Source organism: Miniopterus schreibersii (genome assembly GCF_964146895.1).
Source record: "Miniopterus schreibersii genome assembly, chromosome: 12".
NCBI classification, from domain to species: Eukaryota; Metazoa; Chordata; class Mammalia; order Chiroptera; family Miniopteridae; genus Miniopterus; species Miniopterus schreibersii.
The window spans coordinates 3,151,301-3,165,828 of record NC_138112.1 but is presented as its reverse complement, the minus strand read 5'-3'; the positions used below and the strand labels follow the sequence as shown (position 1 = coordinate 3,165,828).

The 14,528-nt window shown below is 46.3% G+C and overlaps 1 protein-coding gene across 3 annotated transcripts in view; it reads left to right on the top strand.

The window, feature by feature from the left end:
• Positions 1-14,528, top strand: part of KMT2A (lysine methyltransferase 2A) — a gene marked incomplete at its 5' end in the record, with an annotated part of 82,887 nt that overhangs the window by 56,432 nt on the left and 11,927 nt on the right. For 2 of the 3 annotated variants that reach the window (XM_081154956.1, XM_081154955.1), the window contains 7 exons: positions 646-806; positions 994-1,179; positions 1,382-5,615; positions 6,215-6,295; positions 7,555-7,619; positions 8,985-9,155; positions 10,877-10,951. In XM_081154956.1, coding sequence (XP_081011082.1) covers positions 646-806; positions 994-1,179; positions 1,382-5,615; positions 6,215-6,295; positions 7,555-7,619; positions 8,985-9,155; positions 10,877-10,951 — 4,973 coding nt within the window. The remainder of the gene's footprint in view (positions 1-645; positions 807-993; positions 1,180-1,381; positions 5,616-6,214; positions 6,296-7,554; positions 7,620-8,984; positions 9,156-10,876; positions 10,952-14,528) is intronic. The other variant, XM_081154957.1, reaches the window with a different exon arrangement.

Sequence of the window (14,528 nt, the reverse complement as noted above, 5' to 3'; positions counted from 1 at the left end):
AAATAAGCAAATTCTTCAGTAGGAATTTATAATCTTTCCCACATGAAGTAAATTGTTTAAACTTCTACCAAGCTGACAGTATAAATTCAGAATTCCCTTTCTATCTCTCTCCCTTTAGAGTCTCATTTTGCTGAATGTACTTCAACTAATTCTGCATTCCAATTCTGAGGACAGTCGATACTCCACATTTAGCTGGCAGTTCTCTGTATAACTAGGCTCCAGCAGCAGCCAGCAGATTTGAAGCAGTTACATTTCCCTTGTCTCTTGGGGCTTTTCTCCCAAGGGAAACATCTCAAGTTTGCCCTTTCCTCACGTTGTACATGTTGTGGGGCAGAAGTCCCTTCCAAAAGGCCAGTAACTGTTTCTTGTGATAGTATTCTTTTAGGATATTTTACTATTTTTGTCCCCTGCTTACAGTACAATTTAAAAAAAAGATTTAATGCTGGTTTCTGAGAGGCTAGAAAATAATAAGGACTTTGAAAAAGCTTGGAACATCCTAACTTGGGAAATCTTTAAGAGTCCAGGAAATAAAGCTAAATTCTATAAATCAAGGAGACCAGGGTACCTAGGCTGAGAAGAGGTTTTGACAAATATTAGTCTTTGCTTCTGTACTCGCTTCTGGTGATTGTTACAAATCTTTGCTAGGTGTTCCAGAGTGTACTGGAGCACCACAGATGCTCGCAAGCGCTGCGTGTATACGTGTAAGATAGTAGAGTGCCGTCCACCAGTTGTAGAGCCAGACATCAACAGCACTGTTGAACATGATGAAAATAGGACCATCGCTCATAGTCCAACATCTTTTGCAGGTTAGTCTTTAATAGAGATGTTTCTTGAGTTAGACTTTTGGGTGTACTGTGATTGAAGCATGGGGAAAACAATTCCTTTGGGAGGTCTCATTTGATAATTTATCTTAAAGCTGGCTTTTTATTGGGTCATTTGTTTGATATTTTAATTGGACTTTTTTTAGTAAGGGTTTTTATATCCTTACCACAGAAATTTCATCTAAAGAAAGTCAAAACACAGCTGAAATTGTAAGTCCTCCATCACCAGACCGACCTCCTCATACTCAAACCTCTGGTTCCTGTTTTTATCACGTCATCTCAAAGGTTCCTAGGATTCGAACACCCAGTTATTCTCCGACACAGAGATCCCCTGGCTGTCGGCCATTGCCTTCTGCAGGTAAAGAGCTTCAGGGACTCCAAGAAGGTCAGCTCAGACAGGAGTTTGTAATTCCTTCAGGCAATTTTGTTTTAGTGACTTACCCTTATTGAAAATGTTGATCTTTAGTTGCCTATAAGTATATACAGCCAAGTCATTGAAACCAATGACTACCACACATTTGTTCTATCTATAATAGACTTTATTACTTTCTCTCGTTTAGGAAGTCCTACTCCAACCACTCATGAAATAGTCACAGTGGGTGATCCTTTACTCTCCTCTGGACTTCGAAGCATTGGCTCCAGGCGTCATAGTACTTCTTCCGTAACACCCCAGCAGTCTAAACTCCGGATGATGTCTCCCATGAGAACTGGGAATACCTACTCCAAGAATAGTGTTTCCTCAACCTCCACCACAGGGACCACTACAGATCTTGAGTCAAGTGCCAAAGCAGTTGATCATATTTTAGGGCCACTAACTTCAAATACTCATTTAAGGCAAAACACTCCCACCTCTTCAAATTTGCAAAGGACAGTGGTTACTATGGTCGCTAAAACCAGTCACTTGGATGGCTCTTCATCCTCAGAAATGAAGCATTCCAGTGCTTCAGACTTGGCATCCAATAGCTCCTCTTTGAAAGGAGAGAAGACCAAAATACTGAGTTCCAAGAGCTCAGAGGGATCTGCACACAGTGTGGCTTACCCTGGCATTCCTAAACTGACCCCACAGCTTCATAATACATCTGGCGAATTAAATGTTAGTAAGATGGGCAGTTTTGCTGAATTCTCTTCAGTGCCATTTTCTTCTAAAGAGGCTCTCTCCTTCCCGCCGCTCCATTTAAGAGGGCAGAGGGGTGATCGAGACCAACATGCAGATTCCAACCAGTCAGTAAGTCCCCCTCCTGATGAAGATAATGACCTCAAAACCTTGAAGCTTTCTGGAGTGAGCAACAGGTCGTCTATTATCACTGAACATGTGGGATCTAGTTCCAGAGACAGGAGACAGAAAGGGAAAAAATCTTGTAAAGAAACTTCCAAAGAAAAGCATTCCAGTAAATCCTTTTTGGAACCTGGTCAGGTGACGGCTGGTGAGGAAGGAAACCTAAAGTCAGAGTTTGTTGATGAAGTTTTGACTCCTGAATTTATGGGGCCACGACCATGTAATAATGTTTCTTCTGATAAGATTGGGGACAAGGTCATTTCTACTCCAGGAGTCCCCAAGGCTCCATCCATGCAAGTAGAAGGCCCTGCCAAGGAATCACAGACACCCCGGAAACGCACAGTGAAAGTGACACTGACACCCCTGAAGATGGAGAGTGAGAGTCAGTCCAGGAAGACCCTGAAGGAAAGCAGTCCTGCTTCCCCTTTGCACATGGAGTCAGCATCTCCATCAGAACCAGTTTCAGCCTCTGAAAGTCCAGGAGATGGTCCAGTGGCCCAACCAAGCCCCAATAATACCTCATCCCAGGAGTCTCAGAGTAACAACTATCAGAATCTTCCTGTACAGGACAGAAACCTAATGCTTCCAGATGGCCCCAAGCCTCAGGAGGATGGTTCTTTCAAGAGGCGGTACCCTCGCCGTAGTGCCCGTGCACGGTCTAACATGTTCTTTGGGCTCACCCCGCTCTATGGAGTGAGATCCTATGGTGAGGAGGACATTCCGTTCTACAGCAGCTCCACGGGGAAGAAACGGGGCAAGCGGTCAGCCGAAGGACAGGTGGATGGGGCTGATGACTTGAGCACTTCAGATGAGGACGACTTATACTACTACAATTTCACTAGAACGGTGATTTCTTCAGGAGCAGAGGAACGGCTGCCATCCCATAGTTTGTTTCGGGAGGAAGAACAGTGCGATCTTCCAAAAATTTCCCAGTTGGATGGTGTTGATGATGGGACAGAGAGTGATACTAGTGTCACAGCCACTACGAGGAAAACCAGCCAGATTACAAAAAGAAATGGTAAAGAAAATGGAACAGAGAACTTAAAGATTGATAGACCTGAAGATGCTGAAAAAGAACATGTCATTAAGAGTTCTGTTGGCCACAAAAATGAGCCAAAGATGGATAACTGCCACTCTGTGAACAGGGTTAAAACCCAGGGCCAGGATTCCTTGGAAGTTCAGCTCAGCTCATTGGAGTCAAGCCGCAGAGTCCACACAAGCACCCCCTCGGACAAAAATATATTGGACACCTATAATACTGAGCTCCTGAAATCCGATTCAGATAATAACAACAGTGATGACTGTGGGAATATTCTGCCTTCAGACATTATGGACTTTGTACTAAAGAATACTCCATCCATGCAGGCTTTGGGTGAGAGTCCAGAGTCGTCCTCATCAGAACTCCTGAATCTTGGTGAAGGTTTGGGTCTTGACAGTAATCGTGAAAAGGACATGGGTCTCTTTGAAGTGTTTTCTCAGCAGCTTCCAACAACAGAGCCTGTGGACAGCAGTGTCTCTTCCTCTATCTCAGCAGAAGAGCAGTTTGAGTTGCCTCTAGAACTACCATCTGATCTCTCTGTTCTGACCACCCGGAGCCCCACTGTTCCCAGCCAGAATCCCAGTAGATTGGCTGTAATCTCAGACTCAGCAGAGAAGAGAGTAGCCATCACTGAGAAACCTGTGGCCCCTTCTGAGGATGACTCCACACTGCTGAGTCCAGGAGTAGACCCGGCGCCTGAAGGCCACATGACTCCCGACCGTTTCATCCAGGGACACATGGATGCCGACATCTCCAGCCCACCCTGTGGCTCAGTGGAGCAAGGTCATGGCAGCAATCAGGATTTAACTAGAAACAGTAGCACCCCTGGCCTTCAGGTACCTGTTTCCCCTACTGTTCCCGTCCAGAACCAGAAATATGTGCCCAATTCTACTGATAGTCCTGGCCCATCTCAGATTTCTAACGCAGCTGTCCAGACCACTCCACCCCACCTGAAACCAGCCACTGAGAAACTCATTGTTGTTAACCAGAACATGCAGCCACTTTACGTTCTCCAAACTCTTCCAAATGGAGTGACCCAAAAAATCCAATTGACCTCTTCTGTTAGTTCTACACCCAATGTGATGGAGACAAATACTTCAGTATTGGGGCCCATGGGCAGTGGTCTCACCCTAACCACAGGACTAAATCCAAGCTTGCAAACTTCTCAATCTTTGTTCCCTCCTGCTAGCAAAGGATTGCTCCCCATGCCTCATCACCAGCACTTACATTCCTTCCCTGCAGCTACTCAAAGTAGTTTCCCACCTAACATCAGCAGTTCTCCTCCAGGCCTACTTATTGGGGTTCAGCCTCCTCCAGATCCCCAACTTTTGGTTTCAGAAGCTAGCCAGAGGACAGACCTCAGTACCACAGTAGTCACTCCATCCTCTGGACTCAAGAAAAGACCCATATCTCGTCTACAGACCCGAAAGAATAAAAAACTTGCTCCCTCTAGTACCCCTTCAAACATTGCCCCTTCTGATGTGGTTTCTAATATGACATTGATTAACTTCACACCCTCCCAGCTTCCAAACCATCCCAATCTGTTAGACTTGGGCTCACTTAATACTTCATCTCACCGAACTGTCCCCAACATCATAAAAAGGTCTAAATCTGGCATCATGTATTTTGAACAGGCACCCCTGTTACCACAGACTGTGGGAGGAACTGCTGCCCCAGCGGCGGGCACATCAGCAGTGAGCCAGGACACTGGCCACCTCACTTCAGGGCCTGTGGCTGGCTTGGCATCCGGTTCCTCCGTCTTGAATGTTGTATCCATGCAAACTACAACCGCCCCTACAAGTAGTGCGCCAGTTCCAGGACATGTCACGCTAACCAACCCGAGGTTGCTGGCTACCCCAGATACCGGCTCAGTAAGCAATCTTTTAGTTAAAGCTGGCCAGCAGGGCCTGGGGATTCAGGACCAGCCTGTGGCTTTACCACCAAGTTCAGGAATGTTTTCACAACTGGGGTCATTACAGACTCCCTCTGCTGCTGCGATGCCAGCTGCGTCTAGCGTCTGTGTCCTGCCCTCGTCTCAGACTGTGGGCATACCGGCTGCTTCACCTTCCAGGGAAGCTGAAGAGCACTATCAGCTTCAGCATGTGACCCAGCTGCTTGCCAACAAAACTGGAATCCTCTCCTCCCAGTGTGACCTTGACTCTGCTCCAGGGACCCGGGGGTCCAGCTTTACACAGACGGATGCTCCTAATAGCATGGGGCTGGAACAGAAGAAGGCTTTATCCTCAGCTAGACAGGTCAACTCAGCCCCTCCTGGAGGCTCCCCATCCCCTGGACAGCAGTCAGCAAGTCCCTCAGCGCCGGGTCCCATGAAACCCAAACCGAAAATCAAACGGATTCAGCTGCCTTTGGACAAAGGGAATGGCAAGAAGCACAAAGTTTCCCATTTGCGGACCAGTCCTTCTGAAGCACACATTCCAGACCAAGAAGCCAGCGCACCGTCCCTGACCTCGTCCACAGGGTGAGAGATCCCAGTGTTGGCTTTGCTGGGTCTGGGATTCGTGCCCTGGAGTGGAGGCTGTTGAAGGGGTAATGTTGGGGATAGGGGTAGGCTTCTGTCCAGGTTGCAGTACTTGGGTGTTTTCTGGCTTTTAACTTTGATTTATTTTTTGTTTTTTACTCACAGTGGTGATTTATAGAGCAAAATTCAGTTTCATTGGTGAGCAGTGTGTCTCTTGGATAGAAGCCCATCCCTGATTACTCTTTGCTCTGATTTAACACAGTGCTGCCGTTTGCTCCTCTTGCTGAGGCTTAGTAAGCTTAGTAAGGATGCTGAGGGATAATTGTTCCTGCTTAGGGCATAACACACATAATGTGCACAAGTGAATTTGTACATATATGTGCGCCCATGTAGCCACCATTCAGATCAAGACAGAAAACGTTTCTAGTGCTCCAGAAAGCTCCTCGTGGCCTCTTAGCACCCCTGCAAGGTAACCACCATCTAAACTATATCGCCACAGGTTGCTTTTCCTGGCTCATAAATTTCACTAGATCCTGACTGAGTCCTTTCTTTGGACTGAGCCCACACTTGCTACATATTTGCAACCGATTCTGTTTCAGGACTCCAGCAGCAGGGGCTGAGCAGCAGGACACCGCTGGGGCGGAGCAGACCTCACCAAAGGAGTGTGGGCAGCCTGCGGGGTAAGCGTCGGAAGCAGCTCTCTAAGACTAAGTTCTCAGTCTACTCACCTCATTTAAAAATAGCTCTTCCTCACTTGTAGTGATTTTTGTTGCCAAAGTGAGTTTTTTAATCCTCACCAGAGGGTGTGTTTATTGATGAGAGAGAGAGAGGTCCATGTGAGTGAGAAACATTGATTGGTTGCCTCTTGCATGTGCGCCAACCGGGAATTGAACCTGCAACCCTTGGGCGCACAGAACAACACTCCCGTCAAGAGCCACTCTGACCAGGGGCCAAAGTTTTTTTTAATGGAAGTAATAAATACATGCTTGTTAGCAAAAAAGAAAACAGTATAGAGTTATTTAAATAATGGATAATGGTTCCCTGTTCCTCCTGCCTGACCCCCTCCCAGTCTATTCCTTAGAGGTAACAGTGGTAATAACTTGTTTTCATCCATGGAGACGTTCCTGTGCGCACACAGATACAGAGCGCATATACAGAGTGCACCTCTGTAAGATGAATGACTTGAGTGTGCTGTCCTTTACTTGGCTTCATCGCTTACTGTTCTGTGCACACATTCTGTGCCCATGCCCATAGATGCACTTCTTTTTTTAATGACAGCTCTCAGTTCTCGTGATTTATCTAACTAGCCCCTATTGGTATACATTTGGGTTGTTTCCAAGGTTTATTTCATTTTTAAAAGTGAAAGCTGATGGTGCTTTACTGCTCATGCAACTTGCTTTTGTCTCTAGTCAGAGCTGCCAACTACCCTGCCGGTGGCTCAGTGGTTGGAGCATCGCCTCGTGCACCGAAAGGCTGCAGGTTCAGTCCCCAGTTGGGGCACGTATGGGAGGCAATCCATGGGTGTTTCTCTCTCACATTGATGTTACTTTCTCCCTCCTTCCCCACCCCCTCTCTAAAGTCAATAAACACATCCTTGGGTGAGGATTTAAAAAAAAAAAGCAGCCCACTTAAGCAGCTCCTAGTAACTCCAGAACTGCTTCTAACAAGTGTTAATTTTTCCTCCCATCTAAGGATGAGAAAAAATTTAAGGACACAGTCTACAACTCTAGAAGTAGAAATTTAATGTCAATACTTGGGGGAAGTCTCATCAGAGATGGTTTTCTGTTGGGCTCCGTAGGGTGGTGTGGTGATGGCATTCACTCAGTTCCCGTGGTGGCTTTGTGTGGCTGACAAAGCTGCGGGGCAGGTTGCACACAGCTTTTATCTTTGAACCGAAGTACTAGCTCATGTTTGGGGGTGTTTTTTGTGTGTTTTTTAGGCAAGTGGCTATCCTTCCTGAGGTTCAGACAACACAAAATCCAGCCAATGAACAAGAAAGTACAGGTATGTGGGTGGGAACAAGTAAGAATGAGAATTTCAAAGCCAGACATGCTATAAAATCACCTACATTACCTACTGATTTTTCTAGATTAAAAAAAAAAATCTAAGTCCCAAAGAAGTTGACTGAGACTCAGCATTCATCTCCTGGCCCCTTGCCTGTCCACTGCATATTCTGTGGTCCTCTGTCAAGTAGAGGACACAAGACTCAAACCTTTAAATAGGCTCTGCTTGACCTGCTTTAATCATAATATGATTCAATTAGCTAGTGATAACCTGACTTCATTCACCCCTGTGTTGTCACTGAAGAAAACCAAGAAGTGTCCTTACTAAGATGGCCAGATTCTGGTTATGACACCAGATACATCTCCAGAGCCCTCTTCCTGTCCTGATGCAACCAACCAGTAAACAGCAGATCACGACAAGATTAGGGAGCTCTGTATCGCTTTGCCGGTTTGTATTGAGGGATCTGTCTTCCCAAAAGAGAACCAAGCAGAAAAAATGCTTAGACACAAGGTTTGGGATGTGATCACATTCTGTTGAGTTGCTGATGCCTCGAGAAGATGGATCCATCTCTTTATGTGCAATGACAGTAAGGGCTGTAAGTGTGGACTCTGGAACCAGAGGAGTTAAAACCTAGTGTTACCGTTTATTAGCTGTATGAACTTGGGCTACTTACTACTTACTCAGCCTCTCTCTAGTTCAGTTTCCTCACCTAAAATGTCAGTAATAACACCTACCTCATTGGACTGTTGTGAGGTTTTATGAGTTACTATCTAGGGGATTCCTAGGAGAGCCTGCTACATACTACTTCATACACATTAACATTTTTATTTTTGACATTAACCCTATAGAGGGCAGTTAGTATCAAATTGTCATACTAGGAACTCTACCACCAAGACAGCATGGCTTCATGTTAAAGACAAATTCTGTGAAAGGACACACCTGCAAAGCTGCTGAATATTATAATGAGATCTCTTGGGACCTCCCCTAAAATCTCCACCCTTTTAAAAACCGTAGGAGGAAGACCCAGCTGCTCTCCCTCGGGGGAGCCCCCCCCTTACCATTAGCTTCCTCACTCCAGGCTCCAAGGGCCCTTCCTTTGCCTAACTTATTTCCTAACCCATTTCTTCTAGGAATTACTTTTCTACCCCTCTGATTAACCAAATAAATGTTCTCTTATTTAAAAAATTCTGGTTTTAGTCATTTGTAGCTGTGACCTAGGTAGTAAACTGTTCTACCTCTTTGAGATGCAGCTTATTGTTTGTAAGTGGGAATAATATCAACTGTGGGTGTCGTTAGGCTTAGAGGTGACGTGTCAAGCCCGTGCTTGGTGTTTGCTGCTGCAGCTGCCTGTCTTTCTTCGCACAGAGCCCAAGTCCGCGGAAGAGGAAGAGAGTGGCTTCAGCTCGCCACTGATGCTCTGGCTCCAGCACGAGCAGAAGCGGAAGGAGAGCATCGCCGAGAAGAGGCCCAAGAAAGGGCTTGTGTTTGAAATTTCGAGTGACGACGGCTTTCAGATCTGTGCAGAGAGTATTGAAGGCGAGTGGGTTGACTGGCGCGGGCCCGCAGCAGGGTCCTGCCGTTGCTGCTGCATCCGCGCTTCATGCGCAGCGGCACCGCTGGGGGCAGTCCGCGCCCGCTGCTGTGGGAGACATTTGGAGGCGTACATTTAACTGGGCCTTGAGCAGTTAGTGTTCTTGAGAAAGGGTCCCTAATTTATGTGAAAAGCTAGTGATGCAGATGATGTGGGTGAGATTACACACACCCTAGCCCAGCACACGAGACCTGCTTCTCTCTCGCTGTGCCTCCTACCATTTCCTGCACACCTTAAATGCCCTCCTCTCTCACCTCTGTGCCTCCTACATTCCCTCCCTCTGGAATGCTTTTCCTACCCTGGTTCACCTTCTGAACTTCAGCTCACCCTTCAAGACCAGCTCGGAAAGTCTTCTCTAATCTTCTGAGGCAGATAAGCAGCCCTACTCCCTCCTTTCTGCCCCTTTTAGATTGTTACATGTTTCTCTCTTACGGCTTAAAATTTGTCTATAAATGTTTGTTTACTTTTATGTTTTACTCAACAGGGAACTTTCCATAAGGGCTTGAATTTTATTTTCTTATTTATTTTTGTACCCCAAGCATGTAGGTGTTCATTAGCTGTTGAAGGACTAGTGAATGTTCTGTAGGTGGTAGGTACTAGAGGAGTTTGAAGGAAAGAAACGTCACTGTGGGTCAGCCAGAGTTATCCAAAAAACCATGAAAATTAATAGTATACAAGATTCTTTAAGGGAGATAACAAAATTTGATATGATACAAAGGGTAGGAGAGGGATTTCTAAGAAGGGATGTAAGCAAAGTTAGCGAGACGGGATTCCATTTGGTGGATTTAGAGAAGGGTCAGGTGGGAAATGATGTTGAAATCCCTGTCAGGTAGAAGCGAAAGAGAAAATTGGGAAGGTGGATTGGGCACTGGTTTTGGGGAGCCTTCAGTACCAAGCTGTGAGGCCTTTGAAAATTTGGGAGAGTGGAATAAACGCATAATGTGGTAGCTTCATATAAGAGCTGGAGACACTAGAAGGCAAGAGGTCACTAACGAGAGTGTTGCTTCAATGCGATGCCAGGTAATAAGCCCATTTCCAGTAGGAGAAGAAAGGAAAGAGTGAGGCCGCGCTTAGCGACTGCGTGGGTACGGAGAGCAGGCGTCAAAGACGAGGGAAGAGTCACGCCTGAGGGACGAAGAGAACTGTTAGGAGAACTAGTATGAGTCTGTGAAATCCACATATGGATTTCTTACCACTACTCCATACTCACTCCTGGGACAGTAAGACATCATAGGATCTTAGGTTAGAGCTGGGAGGGGCTGCAAGGGCTTCTCATTACACCCGTCACTGTAAGGACCCGAGAAGTTCTGATCTCCCCACAGTCTTGGTTAAATTGTTAATGCTAGTATTGCATTGGTGAAGGGTACAGGGAATAGCATTAATACCAAACGTTAAGGTTTGGGATACAGATTGCCACTGCGGGATGCGAATGCTGTGGGGATCAGGGTCATATTCAGAAGGTGTGCATGCCCTTTCAGCTTGCGTGTCCTTCCTCTAGGGGGCAACACTTCTAAATAGTGACCTCAGCTTCTCTTATGCGTGAACTGATTTAAACTAGCAAAACAAAACACTGTTGTGGCAGGGTGTTTCATGCTGCAGAGTCCTAAGCACAGTGCTATGCACCACTGGTGTTGGGTGTTTGCTTGAATATTTTATTTTCTCACAGATGCCTGGAAGTCGTTGACAGATAAAGTCCAGGAAGCCCGATCAAATGCCCGCCTAAAGCAGCTCTCATTTGCAGGTAATGGCTAGAGTGGACCTTTTACTCCTGTCTCAGAATATTCTGGTACCTTGTTGGTCTATGTTACAGAGTTGATTCTACAAAAAAAAAACCCACAAAAAACATCATTCTTTCTTTAAATATAATTCTCATACTATACAGGTCACCTGTTTAAAGCATACAGTTCAATGGCTTTTAGTATGTTCACAAAGTTAAGCAGCCGTCATTTCCTTATAATTCCAGAACACCTTCATTATTGCCGCAAGAAACTTCGCACCCATCCACAGTCCCTCCTCAGCCCCAACCCCGGGCAGCCGCGGGCCTACTTGCTGTGTCTATGGCTTTCCTGTGGTTTCACACAGATGGAATCACACAGCATGTGGCCTCTGTGACTGGCTTCTTTCATATGGTGCCTTCCAGATTTCTCTCTCTTGTAACATTGCATCAGCACTCTTTTTTTTAAACAAATGAAATTTGTTTTATTTTGGTAAAAGACACATAAAATTTACCATCTTACCATTTTTAAGTATACAAATTCAGTGGTGTTAAATACATTCACATTGTTGTGCAACCATCACCACCCATAATTCTTTTTTTTTTTAAATTTATCTTTATTGTTGAAAGTATTACAGGTGTCCTACTTTTACCCCCAGTTGATCCCCTCTGCCTCGCTCCCACCCCCTCCCCAGGCCTTCACCCCATTATTGACTGTCCATGGGTTATACATGTATGCATATAACTTCTTTGGTTAATCTCTCCCCACCCTTCTCCCCCTTCCCTCTGAAATATGATCATCTGTTGCATGCGTCAGTGTTTCTGGATCTATTAGGTTCATCAGATTCTTTTGTTCATTAGCTTCTTCTTAAAGAAGACCCTTCAACATTTCCTCTAGTGCTGGTCTGGTGGTGATGAGCTCCTTTAGCTTTTTCTTATCTGTGAAGCTCTTTATCTGACCTTCAATTCTAAATGACAGCTTTGCTGGGTAGAGTAATCTTGGTTGTAGTTCCATGTTTTTCATCACTTTGAATATTTCTTGCAAATCCCTTCTGGCCTGCAAGGTTTCTGTTGAGAAATCAGCTGACAGTCTTATGGGTGCTCCCTTGTGGGTAACTAATTGCTTTTCTCTTGCTGCTTTTAAGATTCTCTGTCTTTAACATTTGGTATTTTAATTATGATGTGTCTTGCTGTGGGCCTCTTTGGGTTCCTCTGTGCTTCCTGGACTTGTAAGTCTGTTTCTTTTCCCAGGTAGAAGAAGTTTTCTGTAATTATTTTTTCAAATAGGTTTTCAATTCCTTGCTCTCTTTCTTCTCCTTCTGGTATCCCAATAATATGAATGTTGGGCCTCTTGAATTGAGCCAGAGGCTCCTTATACTATCTTCATATTTCTGGATTCTTTTTTTCTTTTTGCTCTTCTGGTTGGTGTTTTTTGTTTCCTCATGTTCCAAATTGCTGATTTGATTCCAGCATCCTCTACTGTACTATTGATTCCCTGTAAATTATTCTTCATTTCAGTTCGTGTAGCCTTCATTTTTTAATAGGTATTTTATTAGGTCATTGATGGTCTCACTTGTTATCAAAATACTTTTGCTAATATTCTTGAGCATCCTTATAACCAAAATTTTGAACTCTGTATCTTTTAGCTTGCTTGGCTCTATTTCATTTAGTTCCTTTATGGAGATTTCTTCTGTTCTTTCCTTTATGACATGTTTCTTTGCCTCTGCATTTTGGCTGCTTCCAGGTGTTTGTTTCTATGTATTAGGTAGAGCTGCTATGTCTCCTGGAATTGGTAGAGTGGCTGTGTAGTAGGTGTCCTGTAGGGTCCAGTGACTCAGCCTCAGTCCCCTGAGCTGTGCCTTGGTGCTCCCTTGTGTGGGCTGTGTGCACTGTCCTGCTGTAGTTGAGCTTTGGTTGCTGTTGCCGTCACTGGGAGGAATTGTCCCCCAGGCCAATCAGCTGTGAGGACCAGCTGCAACTACAGCCAGAGAGCTGCTGTGCTGGAGACACCCCTATAGAGCAGGATTTACTTCAGTGGGGTTTTGGTGTTCACCAAGTGCGCCCCTTGAGTGTGTCACTCGTGGATGTGGTAGGGTTGTAATCCAGCGTGGTCGAGTCTGACCACTGGGTACACAGTCTCTGGGGCCTCCCAGGAGGTACAAAGTCAGCCTCTGCCAATGCCCTGCCCAGGGCCACCCAGCATAAGCAACACAGCAAACTGTAGTTGGCAGCTACTTGTGCTGGGCTTGGAGGTGCCCAGGAGAGGCCAAACTATGAACCAATGCAGGCTGCCACTAGTGCCAGACCTGGGGCCACTTATCAAGCTGTATGGGGCCCGCTGCTGCGTGTTTGAGAGATTTTAGGAAAGTCCTAAGCATAAGGCTCAAGAGGCCACTTGCACAGAAAAGCCCCTGGAAATGGCCTGGATGAGCTTGCAGGTGGGGAGGGGCGGGGCCAGAGGTGTGAGTCAGGTGCTGGTGGTTCAAATATGGGGCCTGCCTGCTGGCTGTGTGCAGGGAGGGCTTGCCAAAGGAGCAACGGCTTCTGCCAGCTCTTCTGTCAGGAGAAAGCCACCGTCCACCTCTCACCCTGATTTCAGGCAGGTTAGTTCCTCCCCAAGTGTCCCAGGTTCCATTCAAGCTGTTGCCCTGAGCTGGGCTCAGAGGGAGCGCTTCTAAGTGAGTACATGCTCCGGCCCTTTAAGAGGAGCTGCGTGGGACTCCCGCACCCTCAGTGACAGTCCCCGCTGGTTTTCACAGCCCGAAGTTGTGGGAATTTTCTCTTCCTGGCCCCTGGGCTGGGGGCCTGCTGTGGGGCTGGGACCCCTCCCTCCTCTGGGAAACCTCCACCACCAAGATGTCCCTCCCGGGTTTAACCCGTGGCACTGGGTGGGGCCCGCGGCCGAGTCTCCGGGATTCAGCCCGGATCCACACGCGTCTCCGCCCCTCCTACCAGTCTCGGTGCTTCAGTTCCCTGGTTGTAGGGCTTCTGTTCAGCCAGATTTCAGGAGGCTCTGAGTGATGGTGGTTCTGTAGTTGTAATTTTGATGTGGTTGCGGGAGGCGGCGGGTACAGCGCTTACCTGCGCTGCCATCGTTTCCTCCTCTCACTACCCATAACTCTTCATCTCGTGAGACTGGAACTATGCCCATTAGACAGTAACTTCATCCGCACCCTGGTCCCAGCAACCATTACCCTTTTTGTCTTTGTGAGTTGGACTACTCTAAGCCCCTCATAATCATGCCGCCTGTGACTGGCTTATTTCACTTAGCATATGTTCTCAGGGTTCATCCATGTTATGGCATGTTGCAGGATTTCCTTTCTTTTTTAAGCCTGAATAATGTTTTACTGTGTGTGTATTTCACGGTTTTCTTACTTATTGATCATCGACGGGCACTTGAGTCCCTCTTTGTCTTAGCTACTGCGAGTAATTCTGTTGCGAACATGGGTGTACAGATGTCTCTTTGAGACCTTTCATTCTTTTTGGGGCGTGTACCCAAAAGTGGGACTGCTGGGCATATAGTAGTTCTGTTTTTAAGTTTGTGAGGAACCATCATGCTGTTTTCTACAGCAGCTGTACCATTTTACATTCCCACACAGTGCAC